At 45.4% G+C, this 25,926-nt stretch overlaps 1 protein-coding gene across 1 annotated transcript; it reads left to right on the top strand.

Annotated features, from left to right (window-relative positions):
- Nucleotides 1–14,668: 14,668 nt before the first annotated feature.
- Nucleotides 14,669–18,445, top strand: LOC124685288 (zinc finger protein ZOP1-like). Its single transcript, XM_047219624.1, has 5 exons — nt 14,669–14,830; nt 15,338–15,538; nt 15,764–15,845; nt 17,644–17,739; nt 17,858–18,445. The coding sequence occupies exons 1-5, from the start codon at nt 14,822–14,824 to the stop codon at nt 18,196–18,198; spliced, it is 729 nt and encodes a 242-aa protein (XP_047075580.1). The 5' UTR covers nt 14,669–14,821; the 3' UTR covers nt 18,199–18,445.
- The last annotated feature ends 7,481 nt before the right edge of the window (nt 18,446–25,926 follow it).

The raw sequence follows: 25,926 nt of genomic DNA, 5'->3' as shown, positions 1-25,926 counted from the left end.
TGCTGATTTTATTTCTGCTCGTCGCTATAAGTCATTATGGAGAGATCTTCTCTTCATTTTCTATTTGGGAAATCTACTACTACCGCAACGGTAGTGGATGAGGCGCCAGGTGAGGAAGTAATACCATATAAAATACCTACGAAAATTATTGAACATGTTATGGATAACCGCTATGAAGGGGATGGAACTGTCCATCCCGGTGATCATTTACTGTTTTTGCATGAATTATGCGGGTTATTCAAATGTGCAGGTATTGCTGTGGATGAAGTGAGGAAGAAATTATTCTCCTTATCGCTGTCCCGGTAAGGCGGCGCATTGGTATAAATTACCGGATAATGGGGATTCTCTTGAATGGAATGATATTGTGCCCCGGTTTTATTCTAAGTTCTATCCTCCAAGTGAAATTCATAAGGATCGGAATCGCATATATAATTTTTGGCCTCATGATGGAGAGAGTATTGCCCAAGCGTGGGGGAGATTGAAGTCTTTAATGCTCAAATGCCCCATTCATGAGCTTCCCGGTAATGTTATTATTGATAATTTCTATGCAAGACTTTCTTTTCAAGACAAGACCTTGCTGGATACTTCATGTTCTGGATCATTTACACGCAACAAAGAAGAGTTTAAAAGGGACCTTCTTGATCGAATCCAAGAAAATACTGAAGGTTGGGAGAACGACAAAGATAGAGAATCAGGTATAATTTATGATTATAAATGCATTGAAGCTTTTATGGATACTGATAAATTTCGTAATATGAGTGCTACATATGGTCTTGATTCTCAAGTCGCTGTAAATCTTTATAAAGCTTTTGCCTCTCATTATGAATTGCCAAAGAAGAATTTTGATAAGTATCATGAACCGTATAAAGATAAAATTGATTCATCTATTAATAAGTGTGTTGTAATTGAAACTGTTGATCGCGTTATTCCTGAAGCTTATATTGAAAAAACTCCTTTTCCTGCTAAAATGAAAGAGTACTCGTTATAAATAGTGCGGTTCATAAAAGTGAAAAGAAACCTCGTAGAACCCGAAGAACAAATAAAAGTTGAACTCGCTCGTTGCAATAGTTAAAGATCTTGTGATCTGAAAATGTGGAGGATGGTCATATTATTTTTCGTGAAGATGCTTCTAATATTGTTTCACATCCTAATAAACCCAAACAAGCTAGTGTTCCTATGATGTCTGTTAAAATTGGTGATCATTGCTATTATGGATTATGTGATATTGGTGCAAGTGTTAGTGCTATTCCGTATGAGCTTTACACGGAGATTATGCACGAAATTGATTCTTGTGAACTTGAAGAAATTGATGTGGTTATTCAGCTGGCTAATAGAGAAACTATTTCACCAATTGGTATTGTTCGAGATGTGGAAGTCTTATGCGGTAAGATTAAATATCCTGCTGACTTTTTGGTACTAGGTTCTGCTGCTAGTGATTATTGTCCTATTATTTTTGGTAGACCGTTTCTAAATACTTGTGGAGCTATTATAGATTGCAAGAAAGAGAAAATTTTGACTAAATTTGCTGGTGAATCTTATGAGTTTAACTTCTCTAAATTTACTAAAACTCCTTATAAATCTGATTTGCCTAGTAATGATTTTAAAATGGAGCAATGTGCATCTATTGTTCTTGTTCCTAACAATCCTTTGCAGCAACATTTGGAGGATAGCGAGAGTGAAATTTTTAGGAAAGAAAGAGATGAACTTGAGGAAATTTTTCTTCGCCAACCTATTCTCAAGCATGATTTACCAGTGGAAGATTTGGGTACAACACCGCCACCAAAGGAAGATCCTGTTTTTGATTTAAAGCCTTTACCTGATAATCTTAAATATGCTCATATTGATGATAAGAAAATATATCCTGTTATTATTAGTTCTAAGCTTTCAGAGTTTGAAGAAGAAAGGTTATTGGGAATATTGAAGAAACACCGAGGAGCTATTGGCTACACTCTTGATGATTTAAAGGGGATTTCTCCATCTATTTGCCAACATGCTATTAATATGGAAGATGATGCAAAGCCCGTTGTTGAACCTCAACGTCGTCTAATTCCGAAGATGAAGGAAGTGGTAAGGAATGAGGTATTACGACTTCTTGAAGCTGGTATTATATATCCTATTGCTGATAGTAGATGGGTTAGTCTCGTGCATTGCGTTCCCAAGAAAGGAGGTATGATCGTTGTGCCTAATGATAATGATGAGCTCATTCCTCAAAGAGTAGTTGTAGGGTATAGAATGTGCATTGATTTTCGAAAAGTTAATAAAGTTACTAAGAAAGATCATTACCCTTTACCATTTATTGATCAAATGCTAGAAAGATTGTCTAAAAATACTCATTTTTGCTTTCTTGATGGATATTCTGGGTTTTCACAAATTGCTGTTAAAGCTAAAGATCAAGAGAAAACCACTTTTACTTGTCCCTATGGAACTTATGCTTATAGGCGTATGCCTTTTGGTTTGTGTAATGCTCCTGCTACTTTTCAAAGATGCATGTCTGCTATTTTTCATGGTTTTTGTGAGAGTATTGTAGAGGTATTCATGGATGATTTTTCTGTCTATGGGAATTCATTTGATAGTTGTTTGCGAAATCTTGATAAAGTTTTGCAGAGATGTGAAGAAACTAATCTTGTTCTTAATTGGGAGAAATGCCACTTTATGGTTAATGAAGGAATTGTATTGGGACATAAAATTTCTGAAAGAGGTATTGAAGTTGATAGAGCTAAAGTTGAAGCAATTGAGAAGATGCCCTATCCGAGGGATGTTAAAGGTATTCGTAGTGTTCTTGGTCATGCTTGGGTTTTATAGGAGATTTATTAAAGATTTCTCCAAGATTTCAAAGCCTCTTACTAATCTCCTTCAAAAAGATGTACCATTTGTTTTTGATGATGATTGTAAGGAAGCTTTTGAAACTCTTAAGAAAGCCTTAACAACCGCTCCTATAGTTGAACCCCCGACTGGAATTTACCATTTGAAATTATGTGTGATGCTAGTGATTTTCTGCGTAGGCGCTGTTCTTGGACAACGAGTAGATAAAAAACTGAATGTTATTCATTATGCTAGTAAAACTCTTGATGCTTGCTCAAAGAAATTATGCTACAACTGAAAAAGAATTATTAGTTGTAGTCTTTGCTTGTGATAAATTCAGATCTTATATTGTTGATTCAAAAGTTACTATTCATACTGATCATGCTGCAATTAGATACCTTATGACAAAGAAAGATGCTAAGCCAAGGCTTATTAGATGGGTACTTCTGTTGCAAGAATTTGATTTACATATTGTAGATAGGAAAGGTGCTCGATAATCCTGTTGCTTGATAATTTGTCTAGATTGGAAAATATTGCTTATGATCCCGTTCTCGTTAATGATAGTTTTCCAAATGAACAATTGGCTGTAATAAAGGTGAGCTCGCGAGACAGTCCATGGTATGCTTGATTATGCTAACTTTATTGTTTCCAAGTACTTGCCTCCAACCTTTTCAACTCAAGAAAGGAGGAAATTCTTTTATGATTTGAGGCATTATTTCCGGGATGACCCACACTTATATAAAGAAGGAGTGGATGGTATTATGCGAAGATGTGTCCCCGAATATGAACAACAAGAGATATTGAGTAAATGTCATGGTAGTGCTTATGGAGGACATCACGCCGGAGAAAGAACCGCGCAAAAGGTTTTGCAATCAGGTTTTTATTGGCCAACTCTCTTCAAGGATGCGAGAAAGTTTATTTTATCTTGTGATGAATGCCAAAGGGTTGGTAATATCTCCGGACGTAATGAAATGCCAATGAATTATACTCTTGTTATTGAACCGTTTGATTGTTGGGGATTTGACTTCATGGGACCTTTTCCCTCTTCAAAAGGTAACACTCATATACTTGTTGCTTGTTGATTATGTTACTAAATGGGTGGAAGCCATACCTACAAAAAGTGCTGATGGTGAGACCTCTTTAAAAATGCTTTTAGATATTATTTTTCCTAGATTTGGAGTACCTAGATATATTATGACTGATGGAGGTTCTCATTTTATTCATGGAGGTTTTAGAAAAACTCTCGCTAAGTATGGTATTAATCATAGAATTGCTTCCGCTTATCATCCTCAAACTAGTGGTCAAGTAGAGTTATCAAATAGAGAGATTAAATCTATCTTGCAGAAAACCGTTAATAAATCTAGAAAGAATTGGGCTAGTAAATTGAAGGATGCACTATGGGCTTATAGAACTGCTTATAAAAACCCCATGGGAATGTCACCTTATAAAATGGTTTACGGAAAAGCTTGTCATTTACCTTTAGAGTTAGAACACAAAGCTTATAGGGCTGTTAGAGAATTGAATAAAGATCCTAAACTTGCCGGTGATAAGAGGTTGTTACAATTAAGTTCTCTAGATGAATGGAGAAGCGAAGCTTATGAAAATGCTAAACTCTTTAAAGAAAAAGTTAAAAAATGGCATGATAGGAGGATCATCAAAAGAGAGTTTAATATTGGGGATAAAGTCCTATTGTATCGGTCTCGTCTCGGATTCTTTGCAGGGAAATTACTCTCGAAATGGGAAGGACCATATGTTGTCGAGGAGGTGTATCGCTCAGGAGCAATCAAGATTAGCTCTCTCCAAGGCAATGCTACGCAAGTGGTGAATGGACAAAGACTCAAGCATTATATCTCGGGTGATTCTTACAATGTTGATGTTGATATTATTCGAGTGGAAACACCGGAAGCTTTCATCAAAGGACAAATTGACAGTCTGCCAGAACTCAACTTCGAATAGGTAACAGTACTGGTAATGAAAAGTACGCAATTTACTTTCCGAACATTATTTTCGCTGTTTTTGGAAAATATGAGAAATTACGAGTTCGAAACGGAGTGGAAAAGACGCACGAGGGGGCGCCACCATAGGCCGGCGCGGCCTAGCCAGGGCCCGCGCCGACCTATGGTCTGGCCGCCCCGTCGCCCCTTTCCGACTCTGGTTCGATCTGGTACTTTCCTTTTGCCGAGAAAATTTTTGCTATATAATTCCCCGGACCCCTGGAGGTCCGTATATCGTGTTTTCGACGTGTTTTGCTTCGAGCTGTTTCTGCCAGGATCTGTTTTCAGTTTTAGAAGCACCATGGTCTCCAAGAACAAGGGCAAGGAGTTTCCAGATGAAGAAGATCGAGATCTTGGGTGGAAAGAGGAAGACAAGGACGTCAAGGAAGAGGATGAAGAAGAGGTGAAGGAAGATTCGCGCGCACACCCGCGTGCTACCATTGCAAGCATCAAGGTGGTGGACAACACTTTCAGTGCAAACAAGAGCGCAAGAATTCGCACTGGAGGAGCGGTTCCACGTCATTATCTAGCTTCGAAAACATCTCCATCAGGCACTCATCATCCCTTCCGCAATCTAATTTTCAATAATCAAATTGAAGGGACTCCCAAGGCAGCATTGCCTAGCCAGTGGGATATAGATCGCTCTAACACTGCAGGAGAAAAGGAGCCTGAAGCTGAAGAGTGGGGAAATAACTCCAAGAGCTGGGACTCGCCATTAGACAGACTCTCTAACCGCGTCGAGCACAATTCAGAGATGATTCGCAATCTCATATACAGGATTGACGAGCTTCAGGAGCTTATTGAGAAGCTGGTCAGGAATTCATCACCACCATCGCCGAAGGAGTAATTCATCATCGGTATTGGCATCCCCTTGGTTTGTTCCAAGCTTGGGGGAGTGCCGCGGTATCACATTATCACTACCTTTTTCTTTTATTGTCAAGTAGTGTCATATCATGAGTAGGGAAGTTATCATATGAGATGGGTTGCGTTTGGAAGTATCTCTCCTTTAGTTGTCTATGTATCCCTTGGTGCGAGTTATCGATATGGAATATTAATGAGAAGTCTTATCATTTACATATTGCACATCTTATTTTAGTTTGCACTTTCTGCCATATGATTCGTCTTGTTGTTAGTATAAGTATCACTTTGGGAGCATTGAATAAATCTATTTGGTTTTGGCAAACTTAGCATTGGTCAATAGCAACAACGCTTTGAGGTTTAAATAGAAAAGAGAAATACATGTAGATGCTTCATTGTCTTTCTTGTTAGCTCATAGCTCATTATTCTGAAGTTAAAATTGTTTGTGCTTACAAGGAAGATGCATGATTGTTTCTATCATATGTATACTTGTTTGTTTCCCTCGACTCTTATGCTTGCTAATTAACCTTGCTAGCCAAAGACCTGCACTGAGAGGGAATACTTCTCGTGCATCCAAACCTTAACCCAAGCCTATGTCATTTGTGTCCACCATACCTACCTACTGCATGGTATTTTCTGCCATTCCAAGTAAATACTTCATGTGCTACCTTTAAACAATTCAAAACTTAGTATCTCTTATTTGTGTCAATGTTTCATAGCTCATGAGGAAGTATGTGGTGTTTTATCTTTCGGTCTTGTTAGGCAGCCTCCACTAATGGACTAGTGGCTTCATCCACTTATCCTATAATTTTGCAATAAGAGCTGGCAACGGGGTTCCCAGCCCCAAATTAATTAACTTTCATTAATAATTCTCTTCACATATTTTGCCCTGATTCATCAGTAAGCAACTTAATTTTGCAATAGACACTCCTCCATGGTATGAGATTGTTGGAAGGCACCCGAGGATTCGGTTAGCCATGGCTTGTGTAAGCAAAGGTTGGGAGGAGTGTCAACCTTTAAATAAACTAAAATACATGTGTAAACAAAAGAGAAGAGGGATGATCTACCTTGCTGGTAGAGATAACGTCCTTCATGGGAGCCGCTCTTTGGAGGTTTGTTTGGCGAGGGGGTTAGAGTACCCGCTACCAGTCGTTGACAACAACAAACACCTCTCAAAATGTTACTTTTATTATCTTTATATGATTTCAAAACCGAAAAAGCTCTAGCACATGATTTAATCCCTGCTTCCCTCTGCGAAGGGCCTGTCTTTTACTTTATGCTGAGTCGATAAACCTATTTCTCTCCATCTCAAGCAAGCATTTGAGTAGTTGTGATCAAACCATTATATTGTGATTTGCTACATCATGTCTTTTATTCTTCCTTGTTTAGTACAAGTTTTATCTGAATGAATATAGCTTTGCAAGTTATCAATGATTATGAAGAGACCATTATGATTGAGTATGCAAGTTGTGCCTTATAAACTTTAGTATGAGAGCGCTGCTCAATGAGATAAATATAATCTGTTAATTGTTCTCTGACCAAGAACGAAGTTTGCCATCACCAATGATGATTTCTTATGCACCTTTACTTGTGATTACCTTATACTTGTTTCAATATGAGTTATAAGAGATTGTTTACTATAATATCCTGTGTGAATGAATATGATGCTTCTTGTCCGTATTTTATTTATCGACTCTTCACTCCATAAACATGTGGTCATGTCTATCGAGTTCGGTTTCGCTTGGGGACAAGCGAAGTCTAAGCTTGGGGGAGTTGATACGTCCAAATTGCATCACTATTTTATATCATAATTTGCTGTTATTCATCGATATATTTCATATTGGGACACAATACTTATGTTATTTCATCTATTTTGCATGATTCATCATTATTGGAGGATCGAACGCCGGAGCCAGGATTCTGCCTGGAAAAAGCACCGTCGAACGCAATATTTCGGAAGATCATCCGTGGAAGGAAATTATACCAAAAATCCTATTCTTCAAGATGACGGAGGAAGCCGAAGGAGGAGCCGAGGAGGAGCCGAGGGTGGGCCCACACCCTAGGGCGGCGCGGCCCAGTGCCCCGGCCGCGCCGCCACGTGGTGTGGAGGGCCCACGACCCCTTTCGCCTCCTTTTCTTCGCGAAATCCTTCGTCCCGAAAACCTAAGCCGAAGGGGTACCTCGCGAAGAGTTACAGCCGCCTCTCGCGGGGCGGAGAACACCGAGAGAGAAAGAGCTCTCCGGCGGCGGGGAATCCGCCGGGAAATTCCCTCCGGGAGGGGAAATCGACGCCATCGTCACCGTCATCGAGCTGGACATCATCTCCATCACCATCATCATCATCTCCACCGTCATCACCGCCATCTCCTCCGCAGCACCTCGTCACCGCCGTAGCAATTTGGGTTTGATCTTGATTGTTTGATAGGGGAAACTCTCCCGTATCGATCTCTACTTGTTGTTGATGCTATTGAGTGAAACCATTGAACCAAGTTTATGTTCAGATTGTTATTCATCATCATATCACCTCCGATCATGTTCCGTATGATGTCTCGTGAGTAGTTCGTTAAGTTCTTGAGGACATGGGTGAAGTCTAAATGTTAGTAGTGAACTATGGTTGAGTAATATTCAATGGTGTGATATTTAAGTTGTGGTGTTATTCTTCTAGTGGTGTCATGTGAACGTCGACTACATGACACTTCACCATTTATGGGCCTAGGGGAATGCATCTTGTATTCGTTTGCTAATTGCGGGGTTGCCGGAGTGACAGAAACCTGAACCCCCGTTGGTATATCGATGCAGGAGGGATCGCAGGATCTCAGAGTTTAAGGCTGTGGTTAGATTTATTCTTAATTACTTTCTTGTAGTTGCGGATGCTTGCAAGGGGTATAATCACAAGTATGTATTTAGTCCTAGGAAGGGCAAGTACATTAGCATAGGTTCACCCACACAACACTTATCATAACAATGAAGATTATTTAGCCGTATGTAGTGAAAGCATTAGACTAAAATCCCGTGTGTCCTCGAGAACGTTTGGTCATTATAAGTAAACAAACCGGCTTGTCCTTTGTGCTAAAAAGGATTGGGCCACTCGCTGCAATTATTTCTCTCGCACTTTACACACTCGTACTTTATTCAACTGTTACATCAAAACCCCCTGAATACTTGTCTGTGAGCATTTACAATGAATCCTTCATCGAAACTGCTTGTCAACACCTTCTGCTCCTCGTTGGGATCGACATTCTTACTTATCGAAGATACTACGATACACCCCCTATACTTGTGGGTCATCAATCGCTCGGTTCAATAGCTCCGGCGACCTCTACACTCTCCATGGCGCCGCCACCCACGACCCACCCACCTCCATGGCGGCGTCCGTCGACCTCTGGCATCACCGTCTCGGCCACCCCCACAACGCTACCTTGTCTTCTATACTTAGCGAATTTTCAATAAATTGTAATAAGGATAGTCATAATACCTCCATGTGTCCCGCTTGTCAGCCAAGGAAAACATGTTCGCTTGCCCTTTAGTTCCTCTACTACCGTTAGTACCTTTCCTTTTGAACTTTTGCACTCGCGATTTATGGACATCTCCCCATACTAGTGTCTCCGGCTTTAAATATTATCTAGTCGTTCTAGACGATTTCACACACTTTGTCCGGACTTTTCCTTTACGCAACAAATCAGACGTACACACCATTTTCCTAAACTTTCAAAAATATGTCGCCACACACTTCTTTCTTCCCATTAAATTTATCCAATGTGACAACGGCAAAGAATTTGATAACTTTCAAAACCGAAACTTCTTTCTTCAACATGGCATTCTTCTCCGATTTTCATGCCCATACACTTCACCTCAAAACGGCAAGGCAGAACGCTCGCTTCGCACAATAAACGACATCATTCGCACTCTTTTAATCCACTCCTCAATGCCACCAAAATTCTGGGCCGAAGCCTTACGCACAGCCACCTACTTACTTAACATCCGGCCTCACAAGTCCAACACAAACTCTACACCATTCTACTCTCTTTACCTTAGTCATCCCAACTACTCGAACTTCGCGTCTTTGGCTGTCTTTGTTTTCCAAACACCGCCGCCATCTCCACCAACAAACTATCACCTCGCTCCATTCCCTGTGTCTTTCTAGGATACTCGATGAACACAAGGGTTATCGCTGCTCGGATCTCGTCTCCGGCCGCGTCCACATCTCTCGGCACGTTACTTTTTCCGAGCATATCTTTCCTTTCTCCACACGGACACCCTCCCAAACTCCCATTGACCCATCGCCTACCCTACATCATCCCATAGCTCACCCTGCTAGGTTTCCTCACCACTACACCGCTCCTACCGCCACCCCAGTGCCCCCCTCGCCTGCCGCGGCCGACCCTTCAACCGACTCCACTGCCGCGACAGCGGGGTCGGCTGCTTCCTCTGCCGCGTCCGCAGCTCCACCCGATACACCCATCTCCCCCGCCGCTCCTTCTCCACCTATTCCACCATCTTCGACGTCTGACTCATCCGCTGCGCCTGACGTCGTTGTTCATCCCACTCCACCTCTACCACCCAATGCTGTTCCTACCCAAGCTCCCACAAATGATCACACAATGCGCACTCGGGCCAAAACGGGATTTCACGTTCCAAAAGGGCCGCGTCTCAATCTTCATGCCACCACTTCTCCGATCTCCCCCATCCCTAAAACCTACAAAAGTGCTCTTCTCGATCCTCACTGGGCTGCCGCTATGCGTGATGAGTTTTCTGCTCTCATTCACAATGATACATGGCGCCTTGTTCCTCGCCCTGTCGGTGCAAATATTGTTTCCGGCAAATGGGTTTTCCGCCAAAAATTTCTCTCCGACGGAACTCTCTCTCGCTACAAGGCTCGCCGGGTTTGTCGTGGTTTCTCTCAGCGAGCACGGCATCGACTACGACGAGACCTTCTCTCCTGTTGTCAAGCCTAGCACTATTCGCACCTGTTCTTAGCATCGCCACTTCCTCTTCTTGGCCCATTCACCAACTCGATGTCAAAAATGCCTTTCTTCATGGTGCTCTCCAAGAAACTGTTTATTGTCAACAACCTTTAGGCTTTGAAGACTCCTCTCGCTCCCGACCATGTTTGTCTCCTTCAAAAATCTCTTTATGGTCTCAAACAAGCCCCTAGGGCTTGGTTCCAACGTTTTTCAACTTACATTCAAACAATCGGTTTCACTCCCTCTCTCACCGACACCTCTCCTTTTGTCTATCACACTTCCACACACACGACTTATCTTCTTCTTTATGTTGATGATATCATTCTCACTGCTTCCACTAAAACTTTTCTTGATCATATTATTACACTCGCTTAACTCTGAATTCTCTATGACCGATCTTGGTGTGCTTCATCATTTTCTTGGCATCACCGTTACACGTGACTCTAATGGTCTTTTTCTTTCCCAACGTCGGTACATTCTAGATCTTCTCAACCGCGCATGCATGATTGATTGTCGGCCTGCTCGTACACCTGTTGACACTAGCGCCAAACTCTCTGCCGATGGCGAACCATTCTCGGACCCAACTCTCTACCGTAGCATTGCGGGTGCACTACAATACCTTACTCTAACACGCCCGTAAATATCTTATTCTGTCCAACAAGTCTGCCTATATATGCATGATCCACGAGTTCCTCACTACAATCACATGAAACGCACTCTTAGATATCTAAAAGGAACATTAGATTATGGCCTTCACATAAACACCACTTCACCTACCGGTTTGACAAGATACTCCGATGCGGATCGGGCTGGATGCCCCGACACTCGTCGGTCCACGTCCGGATCATTGTGTTTTTATGGGTAACAATTTGCTTTCATGGTCTTCTAAGCGACAGGTTACGGTTTCACGCTCGTCCGCGAAGCTGAGTATCGAGCTGTTGCACATGCGAGCTTGCTGAGACGAGTTTGGCTACGGCGGTTGTTGGCTGAACTTCATCGTCCCATCCAGCAGGCCACTATTGTTTATTGTGATAATATTTCAGCGGTTTACATGTCCGAGCAATCCGGTTCGAGCATCGGCGGACAAAGCATATTGAGATAGATATTCACTTCGTCGGGGAGAAAGTTGCTTTGGGCCAAGTTCGAGTTCTTCATGTTCCCACTACGACGCAGCTTCGCCGACATCTTTACCAAGGGACTGCCAACACAGCCGTTTCATGACATTCGTTTCAGTCTCAACGTGATTGAACCCCACGTTGACACTGCGGGGGGATGTTAGATTATATGTTTCGGTTAAGCTAGACTTGTAACACAAGTTAGGGTTTTAGGCTTAGTCGGTTGGCTCTACTATTTAGGCTCAGTTCTTTTGGTGGCTTCTCCGAGAAGCTGCCCTCCTCCCAGCTTCCTGGGAAAGCCGCCCCCAAAATTTAGAAAGGCTTCCGAAATGATCTAGCCTAGACTAGTCCGGAAGCCTCCCTAAATTTTTGGAGCGGCTTCTCCAGGAAGCTGGGGGGAGGGCAGCTTCTCGGAGAAGCCGCCAAAAAAACTGAGCCTTATATCCCTTGTACCCAAACAGTTTTGTATCAATTGTGAGACATAATACAATCTTACAACCTCTCCTCCTACCACAACGACATCTGGCTCCATTTCTACCAGCTCTACCATACCATTCCCACACCAAATGAGGAAAAGAGCCTCACGCCAGTAAAGTGAAGTAGAGCGGATAAAAAATCAGGACCAAAGAGGCCTGTACCAGGCGACCTAGAAGAGCCAATGAAGGCCTAAACAAGAAAACGGCCCAACATCAAGCTTGCTGGCCTAAACCAGACTGCAGAGGAAAAATAACTAGGCGATGCGTGCCAACAGATGCGGGATGAGCTTGCTGGTCCCAAACCTGGATGAAGGATTCAAGTGCTTTTTGGCAGCGGCTGGAGTGAACCTAAATTCATCCTATTTGCTGGACGTTTGGTTCATAAACTGAGCATTATCTTCACTTTGTTGACAAGGTAAATATGTACACCATGCTAGGTCCGAGAACATATTTTAGAACTATCTAGGCTTCATATTTTTGTTCAATGAAACAACACATTCCGGTTATATATGAGTGTTGTTCCGTTGTAGTTTCGTGTGCTTTATCCCAATTTCATCCTAATGTTATCGATTTATAAAACCTAAGATATGTATTATCATATTGGCAATTAGATTTTATCGTTGTTATACAAAATAAATATCGGCACGGGTTTCACGGGATCGTGCGCCAAGGCGCACATCTAAATCTAGTGTACATGATTGCCCGCTCGTTTCAGGCTTCAGACCGTGGGTGGTGTACAAGTAGCGTGGCACAGACGTCATAGTCGTGCGGGAAACACATGGACGCCATCGGCACTGCCGGCGGTGGTAGATGGCCTCCATAGCACCACTCTTTTAAGATCGGCAGCTGGGGTGATTTGTTAGCTCAACTCATCAGTCATCACCAGAAAAACATTCTCGCATTCCTTATATACGTGCTGCTAGGGAAACCTGATCAAAACCGAGTCTTATTTTGCACTTTCGATCACTATGCACACGTCAGATATGTGTGTGGTGGGGCACGCCCTGTTTTCTCTCTCAGTTTGTTAGCCGAGATCAGATTCCAACATTCTTAACAAACATCATAAGCCTATTCTTAATACAAATAAGGCAAAATAAAGTGTTGCAATGACTTATAAAATATTACTGAATCTCTTTTACCTGTAGTACATAGATGTAAAGATAGAGAACAAGCTTTGGAGAAGAAGACCGATGGCTCGAGATCCGTGTAGCTGCCGTTTTCTTTTGACAAATTACATATAATTGACCCCATCACAAGCGATCTGGCCTCACGGTCCGCTCCAAGCCTAGCACCTAACAAAGTTATTCCTCTCTGGTGTCCACTTCCACGAAGCTTAGCTCGCTTCCACAGTTCGGATTCAGACTTGATTCGCCTTACAAGGTCCGCTGGCAACACTACAACTTTATCAGATACTGTACCGTTCCACTCAAGTCGTATCTCTCTCGAAATCAAGATAACTAGAGTATTCATGTGTTTTGGTTAGGCGTTGTGCTCTTAGATGCACATCCCGCTCTTCCTCCCCTCTTGGATGCACAGTCCTTTTGTCAAAGATGACAAGAGAATTCATCTTTTTCACGGATGGCTAGCGCATCTATCGTCTGGGGCGAGTTGGAGCAGCAGCAAAGTCAAGCCAGCATGAGGACATTCCTTTAGGCCACAATCCGTTGACCAGGATGGCCAACACGATGGACCGATGTTGACCCAGCCAAGGAATGAGATGCGTTGATCGACGAGCCACTCTCGCTGCTGCAGATCAATGCGCTGACCGCACTCTCCAAGTGAGCCAAAGCCAAGGGAGCCCAGCCTGCACGCTGACTACCTCCTTGTAAGTTCTTCGGTGATCAGATTTCCTTATGAATTGCAATTTGTTAGTGTGGAATGTTTGGGGGCTCAACAATCTAGCCCATCGTATCCTCGTGTTAGTGGTTGCGCACAAGTTCAACGTGGAAATAGTTTGTTTGGAAAAGTCAAAGCTATAAATTTTAGATTTAGAAATTATCAAAAAATGTGGTCGTGCTGATTTTACCGATTTGGTTTTCCCCCATGCGGATGGCACCCAGGGAGGGATTATTGTGGCATGGAAAGTTTCGCACTTCCTGCTTGTTGATCATTCCATCTCACCCACTCTCGCTGTTGTATATGTACTGTTAGAGATTGTCGAACAAGTGTATGGCTCCAACAAAATTCTCGAAGAAGGTTAGAGAGCGGGAAAAGCATTAGCATGTGCTACTTCTGAAAGAAAAATGTGCCAATGAATTTTGGAAATAATGGTTTTGGTGCATTTGTTTGTGATCATCAAGCTTAAGGCATCTTTAATAGCATGTGCATTTAAAAAAATATCAATATTTTTAAAAAATTAGTAGTACTATGTTTAAATTGTACTACGATTCCCGATACGGTTTGAAAACAAAAAAATCGAACTTAGACATAGACACACCCGGAGCGATTTTTTTTTCCTCTCGAGTGCCTCCTAGGCTCCTACCCGACCCCGACCGGCATCCCCTGTCCTTCCTTCCATCCAACGCCAAAATCAAACCCCGCTCGGCCGCTGCTCCGGCGACCTCCCCGGAGACGAAGCTCTACGACCCAATCGCGCGGAGCGCTCACTCACCATGACGGAGGTACTCCTCTCTCTCACTTCCTCTTGCGAAATTTAAGGCCGCGCGTCACCCGTCCGGGGCTGCGAGATTCACGCCCACAGATTTGGGCGTAGCCCGGCGCTTATTGCGGTTGATGCCACGCCCTTCGCATAAGAATCGTGTTTTTGCTGGGCTAGCTAGCTGATTGACTCAGGACATCGCGCGGCGGCGGCGGTATAGCTTTTGGTCTTGTGGGGGTTCTCGAAGAATTAGGGTTAGGTTCCTTGATTGTGCATGGTTCAGTTGCGAAGAAGGAGGGCTTTAGTTTTGGGAGGCCGAACTGCAGACAGTTCAGAACTAAGGCCCTGTGATGTGGTTCCGTGTTGGCATCTTCCATGATGGCACTTCATCCGTGTATACTTTAAGGACCTTTCGAAAATTTGCCTGCAATCTTGTGCTGGCTGTTGTGCTATTAATCTGTCATGCTCTTGAACATCCAGTTATTCAAGTTCAACTTTGGGACTAATAACTTATCCTCTCTTGTTTCAGTATTGGGTGAGCCAAGGAAACAAATGGTGCGACTTGTGTAAGATTTTCATATCAAACAATCCGTTCAGCATCAGAACGCATGAACTTGGCAAACGGCACAAGGACAATGTCACCCAAAGATTGTCTACTATGCAAAAGGATGGTGCTGCTAAGGAAAAGGAGCAGCAGCAAGCAGCTAAAGCCCTCCAGCTGATAGAAGCTGTAAGTCCTTTATTTCCTGAGTTTTATATGTATCACAATCCATCAGTTAAGTTCAGCCATGACATTAATACCTCATGCGAACTGGATTTGTAAATAGAAATATGGTGCTACATTGTTACAGCACAGACTTTTTGTCTTTCATAATTCCTTGTTGTATTCTGTTGCAGCTTGTCCTGAGTTGTGGATGCAATATGTCTGATTATATTCCAATTTTTTTCTGTGCAGAAAGCTAAAAAGAGTTACCAGAAAGATTTAGAGAATAACCAGAGAAATGTGGATGGTGACAGTTCTGCAGCACCTGGAGAAGGTTGATTTCTTTGATACCTGAATACCTGTTGCGTTCCATCCTTACTTTACCATTGTGTCTTCTTTTTGTTAATTTGCTTTTACCATTGTGTGCATAGTCACATTTGATTCGTGTAGCATAAAATAGATGATCTATCATTAGCATCTCCTCGAGCTTTCGTTACCTTGCTGACTTTTCTCCCACTGATTCTAGTTGTTCACTTCTTTAGTTCCCAGCTAGATGGCCACATCACAGCAGGGGAATGTGATTGCTGAACCAAGGAAGAACCCGATATTTATCGTCAGTTTTCCAAGTCCCACTTGTTTCTTATCCTTAAATTAACCATTTGAATATATCTTCCTAGCTGGTTCAATACTATATCCAACTTTCTTTGTATTCGTGCAAGCCAAACATCCTTACTAGAACATCTCAATAAATTCTTATTTGATAGGGCACAGCTAAGACAGCATTTCAATTAAAATTCACCATGATGCGTACGAGATTGACCGGATCAGACGGACAAAAAAATCTGAATGATGCATTGAAATTTAGCTAGCTGCAAGGTAGTAAAGGTGTATTTTTCATGAACTGTACCCCAGCAAAGCGTCTAGTTGTCCAACAATTTAGCATGTGGCCTGGTGGTTAATATATGAATTCGGGTTCTACCAGTAACAAGATAATTTGGGCTATATTACTGGATAGCGAAGACTATCTGCCAGTAATACTAAGCCGGCAGTTAATTCGTCTGTGCGGATTCCATAGTATGAACTAGCAGAACATCCGTACTATAGTTACAGCCTACAAAACAGCAAAACACATACACCTGCACTACTTATTTAAAAGGTTATTTTATTTTGCGACACAAGTTGAATATACCAAACTCTAGTTGAAAGTTGATTGCAACATGCTCTGAATATTATTTCTCTATGCAACGACTACTCCCTCCATATAGTTGCATAGCTGTGACTACTAAAATGGCTATGCATAGTTATATTTTTTTCCTTACACAAAAACATAAACCACCTAGTCAAATCGTGGAACTGAAGAGTCGAAAAAGACTCATGTTCACGTGGTTGATTAATGTGAGAACGAGGTACTGTAGCAGCAGGCTGGAGAAGTGTCGATCTGTGTTTGAAACCTAGTCGATGGAAGTTACATGAGGTGCGTACGCCCGCCGGTGTCAGTATGTGATTGATGTATCATGGCTCATGCACGGCGTCATCCTCGCCCCCTCTCTGTTGCCTTCTCATCCACTTCTCTCACAACACTGACATACTGATTCTTTCCAGCTGGCCTTTGGTGATTTGGATACAAGAGTACATGATAGCCATGGAGAAGGGACACGCTGTTTTCAAGACGTGCTAGAGAGGGAGATAAGATAGGTGGTGACGCTAGTAGTTACTTAGGTGATGGAAATCTAATCGCATTACCACATGTGATTAATTTGAACATGTGTCGTTCTGGGCTAGGGCGTCGATGGAGATTTCAAATGGGCCCGGGGGACTTCGGGCCTAGGAAAAATGGTCCAATGGGGAACTTTTTCGAGAAAACGCAAAGGACCTTTGCGTTTCATTTCATTGAAAAATGGTCCAATGGGGAACTTTGAGCTTATATTGTTTTTGTGACACCAGGCATTCACCAATTCAACCTTAATACTAAAGAACATTGTTAAGTATACTCTGCATGGACTGTAATAGAAAATCTGATTATGCTGAACTGTGACAAAGCATTTTTTTTTTGAGATTGTTAACAATGCATTGATGCCATTCTGAAGGTCTTACCTGTGTTGGTTAACATGTTTGAAATCTTGTTTGTGCAGGATGGGTATTTGACTCAACTACAGGGTATTATCATGATAAATCTACTGGACTTTACTACGACTCAAACTCCGGCTTCTATTATTCTGACGGTTTAGGTACGTCCTGTAGGCAGACACAGATATCTAAATTTCGTATTTGTCCTTTCATGCTTACCAGAAACGTTGTTTGTTATAAACTTATAATTCATATATTTATGTTTCTTTTGCTGAGCAGGCAAATGGGTAACCCAGGAAGAGGCATACAAGTCGGTGGAAACTTCCAAAACTGATGTTGCACAATCGTCAACTTCGCAAGCAAAACCACCTGGTGGAGGCGGAGTTATCTCGAGTATCAAAGGAGGGCCAGCTCCAGGTTTGGTGGTCACAAAACCACTGAACCCGATGAGAGCTGTGAAGGGCGCTCCATCTGGTGTTGCTGCTAACAAGAGAAAAAGAGAGGAGAAGCCCAAGGTGGTCACGAAGGAGGAGGAAGCAGCCCTCAGAGCGCGGGAAGCGGCGAGGAAACGAGTTGAAGACAGGGAGAAGCCTCTGATGGGATTATATAAAACGTATTAGGAGAGGTGTCAATGTTGACAAACTCTCGGGGGTGTGCCCAGTTGCACTACCTGATGTAGTGGAAATGCCATTGGATGAATTGTGCTGAGAAAAAGATGAGGATCCTCCTGAGTTTCAGCCTTTCATAGAGCTCTTCTGCACCGGCTACGCTTGCCTGCAGTGCAGTGTACCATATATACCTCATCAAAGCTGCTGAATTTGGTCAATTCCCCTTGTGTGGAACATGTAAAAAAAGAGAGCAGTTACATAGCATTTTCATGTTCTGTTCCGGCGAGTTCTGTGAAATGTAGCCAACTGGATTCTGCTCGACAAATTGTACCATCTTCTCCGGCGCAAACATGTAAGTTGGAATGCCGTTGTTTTCCTCTTTTGTGATGACAGCGTGACATACAGTAACCTGGTACGCTGGGGAGAATTATCCAGCAGGCGCTGTCAGCCAGTTAGACTGACCGGGTCGAAACTTTGTGTTAGGAATGCACAAAAACTTGAGTTAGGGTTGCAAAGTTGGACAATTCCGCAAATCGAAACTTTGTGTACCCTTGGGTGCCCTCTCGTTAGGGTTGCAAAGTGGACATCCCGTAAACCTGCATGTACACTTCCGAACATGTGTTAATCTTAGATACTGTAGTAAAAAAAAATACACTACTCCTGTAGAACATACGTTACTTTTAGAACATCCGTAGGTGGATTTACGCGGGCTCCTGCTCGCAACCCTACCCAGGTCCATGCTCCATCTACTTTCTGGAGACCAGCCACGTTCACATGTTTCGCCGCTCGATCGATCGGGAGCGAGACGTGCCAAAATGCAGTAACGGCCACCGTTCTTGACTCTCTCTGCCAAACTGAAGGAGTCAACCGCCATGTAGTAAGTAGTACCCGGCCTCTCTCCGTCGGCGACTCGGCGTAGCCACCACTTGCTCCAGGGGCCAAACCTTGAAAGCTCGGAGCTGCCGGTCAACCACGCTCGTCTGTCCCCACACCAACCAAAGCTGTCGCCACGAGTGTTGTTGGTGGTGCTGTGTTTATTGCACGGATGAGGATGCAATCTCATTTAGGTTTTACCTTAATGCATACGAGCAGGGAAAAGTGAGGCTGTCCTAAAAGCCCATCTAGGTTTTCGTCTTACTCGTTTAGCGATAACGTTGGTCTGCTTCGTCTTCGTTGGCCTTTATCTCAGAGGGGTGGGGACCATGGTCCCTCGTCGGCCGGAGGGTTCTCGTTGTTTGGTTAAATTCATTTGTAGTGTCTTCATTGAGATGGTGAGGCGACAGCTGCATCTTATAATCAGAGCAAGGTGCTCTCCGTCCTATCCTATCTTCGGTGGTGCGTTTAGCGCTGGTGGAGGGCGCGAAGTTGTGCGTCCCATCTCCTATGATACGGTTGGTTTTCGTGTTTGTTGGTGTGGTTTCAGGTCTGTCTCTTCTGATCTACTGGTCTCATCTTTGGCGATGGTTCCTGCTCTGGTGTGTTTATCCTTTGGAGTTTTAGCATGACAATTTTCCATTTATGTACTACGACAAGCTTTGTCTAGGTCCGGCGATGGTGGGGCAAGGACGGCGGCACGCCTTCGACTCGTGCTAGTGTATGTGCTCGTCCCTAGGTAGTCTAAAAACATATTTGTAATTCTTTTTATTACTTTTGAGATTCTTTGTACTGTAGATCGGTGTATTTTTTCAGAAAAATGTTTTGCAAAGCCCAGCTTAGGTTCGCAACACTTCATTTTTTTTTCAAAGATGACCTACAAACCTGGCAATGGAACAAGAAAATGTCATCAAAGCCTTATGCCCTAAAAACACGAAACAACGCTCCACAAGCTGGGTACCGGGGGAATCACCGAGTCACCCTATGGCGAAACAGGAGCACTCATCCGGACCATTAGATCCTCAACGAGCCCAGCATGTCCTCGCTTCAGAAGTCGTCACCTCCGTCAAATAGCTGAGCCAACTCTAGGATAGAGATCTGCATAGATCTTACTAGGTCTGCCATCGATGTCATCATGACGCCAGCCATTGCCTCCACCCTGTGCGAGTCCATCTTGGCACCAAGACCACGTTGCACCATGCTACCAGGACTCTCCATCATCGCCGTGATAGATGAAACACCACTTCCACAATTAGACCCCTATATCTAGAGCTTGTTCCAAAACGATTCCTCCAAGAAAAAGAACGGCACCTAAAGTGTCGCTATCGTCTGATCCGGTTGACAAAGGTCTAGGGTTTCGTACGAAACATCTTGTGAGCGCGGGGCCGCAGGGGCGAGGAGATTTGCAGCGAAGACGGCTTCAACAAGGTAACAATGCCCACAGACGCCGTCATTGCTAACCCCGACCGAATGGAGCTTCGCCTCGTAGATCCTCCATGAGCAGCACAAGAGGGCAATGAAAGGCAAACCACCGGAGATTGGGACACATTAGCCATAGATTCACCACTGCCCTAGTCGGGACGCAGTCAAGGCGTAACCCAAATGCCAAGCCACTACAGGGGAGCTGCCTCCGCACCTCGCCGCAACTCTACCTACAGGAAGGTCGAACACATGAGTTTAGCCGGCACCACCACTTGAAGATCTGTGATGGCCGCTATCCCCGTGACACCGAGCGCATGTCACAGATTGCGCTGCTCCCACTTTCCAGACGTGCGGCCCCTTCAAAAGCCCACCTCCTTGCATAGGGGACCATTGGGGCAAAGCCCACTACATCCTTCGTCTTCGTCAGTAGGGCATGGCTTCCAACGTCACCGGCGACGGATATGATGACAGCGAGGCTCTTGCTAGATTAGAGCATCTCCAGTCGCGTCCCCCAAACCGTCCCCAAAGGTATTTAGGGCGCGTCGGACAAAAAATCATTCCCAGCCACGCGCCCCAAAGGCCCTTTTTGTCCGGCGCGGCTCAATACGGTGTCCGGCGCCCCCAGCCCATCCCCGCTACACAGGGGACGTTCCGGGCACCCCGAACACAACGAAATGAGAGGCGAGGAGGCGCGGGCCCGACGCGTCAGCGGCTCGGACGCTCAACCGCCGCCTACGTAGCGACGGTGTAGTTGCCGGGAAGGGGAACCGTCGCATTGGAAACCGCGTCGACCGACGCGCCAACCGCCGGAATGGAGCGCGAACTCCTCGGAAGAGCAACCGCTGCTCTCTTCGACTTCTGCGCCGCCGTTCATCTGCACTCAATAAGATCCGTACGTAGGCGCTTTCGGATCTTCAACCAGCCGCTATTCATCCAAGCTTCTCAGGATGAGCTACATCTCTAGCCTTCCATCTGACACCTCCAGCGAGGGCAAGCCTCCAGGATGACGCCATTGGTGGGATAGATTCCGGAAGCCCAGCAGCGGCGATGATTCCCCGCCGCCACTGGACAGCGCGGAGGAATGGAAGGCCGTGAAGGAGGAGGTGGAGGAGGAAGGGTCTGAGGAGGCGACGACGGCCGGTGCGAAGGTGGAGGCGGACGCGAAAGCGAAGGCCAGGCCAAGGCGCAGCCGGCGAGCACCAGCGATGACGAGGAGGACACAAGTTCCTCCGACGCGTCAACCGATACCACCTCTTCGGAAGAGGTGACGAGCAGGAAGCGCCACCGTGGTGAGAACGACGAGGCGGGGCCATCAAAGAAGAAGTAGTAGTTTACAAAAATTTATATGTAATTTGATTATGTTTTTTCAAAGTTTTTATATATAATTTGTTTATGTTGCACCGATTTGAATATTAGTAAAGAGTTTTCTTTTATCTATTAAAATTAAATTTTAAGTTTTGGGGGCGCGTGTTGGAGACACGGCTGGGGAGCGACGTCCCCCAAACGTGACATGAATAAAACTCGTCCCCTAAATGCTCGATCCGGCGCCGTTTAGAAACGGTTTGTGGAACGCGACGAGATATGCTCTTACATAGCCACATGGGAAGTCTCCGGAGTCGCCCTACGCTAGGCGACCCCGTGAGCCCACATCATTTGTTTTGTTTAAGAGAACGTTCAGAAGTCGATCAGAACAATTTCCCTGTGCCATTAGGGAATCTCTAGCGGGCCAACAAAATAGAGACCCAAATTGAATCGCATGCGTTCGTTTGCATCAGCTGAAGTGGTCGAATTTGTCCGTTTGCGTCCGGGGGTGCCCCAGCGAACCAACACAATTTTTTTTCTTCGATTTTCTATTGAGGAAAACATAATTTACAAAGGAAAACTAAAACATCTGAAAGGTCCATGTAGCATCTGCTACCCTAGCCTACTCCTCGTCCTCGTCGTCGATCACGACGAATTCCGGGATTTCCCACGACCAGTTGGTAGCCGGTGGTGGAGGTGGAGGTGGAGAAGCCCACGGATTGAACGACGGAGGTGGAGGCGGCGGTGTGTGCGGGGCCGAGTTTTGCAGCGCCCATTCGAGGGCCTCATCCTCCATGAGGCCTGCCGGCATTATGTCGGTGGCGTACCGGGGCAGCGGTGGAGGCGAGTGCGGCACCTCCAACATGAGGATGCCGAGCCTCTTGATTTGCTCGTCAGTTATCGTGTCCGGGAACTGAAACTCCTGGCCCTCCTTCGTGGACGTTTTCCAGTCGTGGAAGAGCTGCTGATGAAGTCATCCTCGTTGTAGAAGTACATCGCGGCGTCATCCTGGGGAGGCGCAGGTGGGGGCGCCTGCCGTGCTCGACGAGGCGCAATAAGGCATGCAAGCGGCAGAGGTGGACCGAACATGTAGTCCCTGTCGCCTAGGAACCCCGCCTTCCTCCTCAGATCTGCCTCGACCATGCGCCAGTTGATGCATCGATCGGAGTCGAAGCGGGGTCGGCGCGGATGTCCTCCGGCAGGTACGATCGCCTGCGCCAGATCTCCATGGCCCGCTCCGGATCGCGCGCGGGCACGTTCCCGATAGGCACCCGACGGTGGCTGAGGCGCCAGCCGCCGCCCAGCAGGTGCATGTCCCGCTAGTTGCCGCATGCATCCAATTGTCGTGCATCATCCACGCCGTGTCGAAGCCGAGCAGCACCATGTTCGACCGCGCCTCCTTTTTCACGCCGCTGTCGGACGCTTCGAAGTCTTCTTCTTCTTCTTCTTCTTCTTCTTCTTCTTCTTCTTCCCCATGGTAATGCGGCGGCGCGCGGTGGTGGTTGTGGGAGTGGAGGTGGAAGTGGTGTGGGCGATGACAGAGACGATGCCGGTCGCCTTTTAAAGGCCGGGCACGTGCGGGACACGATGCCATTGATGACGGTATTGAAGGCCATCCACCACCCGCCAAGCCTGGTGCGCGTGCAGAAGACGAGGCGACTCCATTGTTAGCGAAGGCTACGACACAGACGCGGAAGCGAAGACCGCCAAAGGGATGGGTTCGAAACATGCCTCGAGCTAGGTCAGTGTGCTAGGTGGGCTGTGGGAGAAGCGAGCGTTCACACGACGTGACCGCGTAACGTTCGTTCGGACGCATCCGAGATGCAAATTTAGGTCGTGTTTGTGTCTTGACGTACAACCCTATTTCTATGCGTTAGCATAAGTGCATGCATATTTCGACGGCCGGTGACAAACGTTAGGCGTTCCTTCGCGTCGGGCAGTTGGAGATGCGATCAGTCCATCACATACAGCCTAGATCGACTCGCCTGACCGGTAACACGCACCAACTCTACGACAGAGGAAGTTCCAAAAGGAACAAAAATCATGCGGAGAACCAGAGGCTGAATTCCTCCCGTCGCCGGCAGAGATCCAGAGACTCAATTAACTAAGAAAAAGAAAGTGTCATCTTCGATATGATGCTCGGCACGTTCGGAAGGGGGGTCGCACCGTCGGCCCTTCTTCCTCCTTTGTCTTTGTAAAAATCGGGAGAATATCACGTGAAGCAGCGAAGGCATGTTTTGTTGCCACCCGTGTGGTGCCGTCACGTCGTGTTTGACCGCGCGGGCTGGTCGTCCGGTCAAAACAAGCATGCGCCGGTCCGAGCCGCACCTACTACAGCACGCACGGCCCACCCGTCCCTCTCCTCCTGTCCTCTTGCAATCTTGCCGCGTCAATCACTTTTCAACCAGCTCAATGACGTGCTCAAGCCCATAATTTGGGTGCCACTAGCTAACACTACGGTCATCTCCAGCCGGCCAATTCATTTCCAACCCCAAAGACTTCCTCCCGTTGATAAAAGGATGTTAAACATGTATCTAAATTCAAATATATCTATATACTAAAAAGTATCTAAATATATCTAAATTTAAATAAATTTGCAACATCCTTTTATGGACAGAAGTAATATATTTGTTTTGTTTCATTTCGAGTGGACCATAGATAGACAATTGGCCCATGTTCTCCCCTGATTTTGGTTAGGTGGTGAACCTAGCAGCATGCCGTATTTTCGCATTCCCCTCGTCGCTATGGACGATGTTGCGAACTTAATGCTGACGCGTTGCCTTCACAAATGCCTAGACGCCATGCCTTCCCGCGCGGCCGCACGGTTCCCGCTCTAGCCGTGGGCTATAAGAAGGATGGCGCCACGAGGGTAGAAGAGCAACCCAAACCTAGTAGCCATGCCTCGCCGCAAGATCACCACCTGGGCAAAGATCCCACACATGGCGCGCAAGCGCTTCTAGATGGAGTCCGAGGCGAAGATGATCGACGCGAGGCGGTGTCGGGATGAAGGCGGAGGCCGCAACCAAGGCAAAAACGGTGCTTGCTGGCTACGTGGACGCTGAGGCGGCGGTGGCGGAGGATCCCGTAGCTGAGACAGGTATGGACGAGGACGACGATCTAGAGGACTTCGATGACGAGGTTGATGTCCATGCAACTAGGAATCAGCAGGTGGCTATGCTCGAGTCCTTTGAGACCGCCCACCGGACTGGTTTCCCCTGCCAACTCATGGTTGCCGAGCGGCGAACCCTAGTGGACATCCTCGAGGCCACCAAATACGACTCCATAGGCATCTCGTTGACGGAGGCGCACCGGTAGGCAGATGCGAACACAGAGAGCAGGGAGATGGAAGTGGAGGCGCATGTGGCGAGGGACAGCTGGGACGCGGACATGGAAGTGGCAAGGCAACGCTAGAGGGAGGCGAACATGCACTGTTGGACGGAGGATAGGTCGGGCATCCCCTCCATGGTTAGTCTCCATCGTCACCCCTGTTAGGCGGAGCGGCACTAGTAGGTGCGGAAAGGCGTGTAGGAGCGCCAAACTACTGCGAAGGGGCCAAACATTCACGAGGCCGACCCCTCCGGCCATGGCGAGGCGAAGGACGATGAGGAGTAGATGCAACCGACCTTGTTTAGTTTTATTTTGAACTCTATGTAATGAACTATCTATTTTCTGTGTGAATGACGTCTTGCACTGTAGGCGAGGACATGCGTGGCAACCGAGCGATCCGTGATGTGTCTGTGCTTACCTCATTTTCAACCTAAATTTAGGCTAGAAATGCATCAGTTCACGATTGTCGTTTCGTTTGGGTCTCCCTACTGGGTTGCGAAAACGGGGGACAACTTGCCTAAGATTTTTTTTAGATAGAATCAATGAGATCAATCTTTTTGAAGACAAAAAGCATGTTCTATTATTCTCAGAGAAATTGACAACATACGTTTTTCTTATATATGCAACACCAAAAACGGAAACTTCAAATTTGAGTACATTTAGAGAAAGAAAAAAGATATATTTATGTGTATTGAGTTTTGAGTTGAATTGTTTGGAGTTGTCGATATAGTCCATAGGTATGTTGTACTCCCTCTATCCATAAGAAGATATCGCATGTTTGACTAAATTGACATGTATCTACGCACTTTTTAGTAT

Source organism: Lolium rigidum, chromosome 1 (assembly GCF_022539505.1).
Source record: "Lolium rigidum isolate FL_2022 chromosome 1, APGP_CSIRO_Lrig_0.1, whole genome shotgun sequence".
Lineage (NCBI taxonomy): Eukaryota > Viridiplantae > Streptophyta > Magnoliopsida > Poales > Poaceae > Lolium > Lolium rigidum.
Note: the sequence above shows the minus strand (reverse complement) of the source record. Positions and strands in the feature narration are given on the sequence as shown.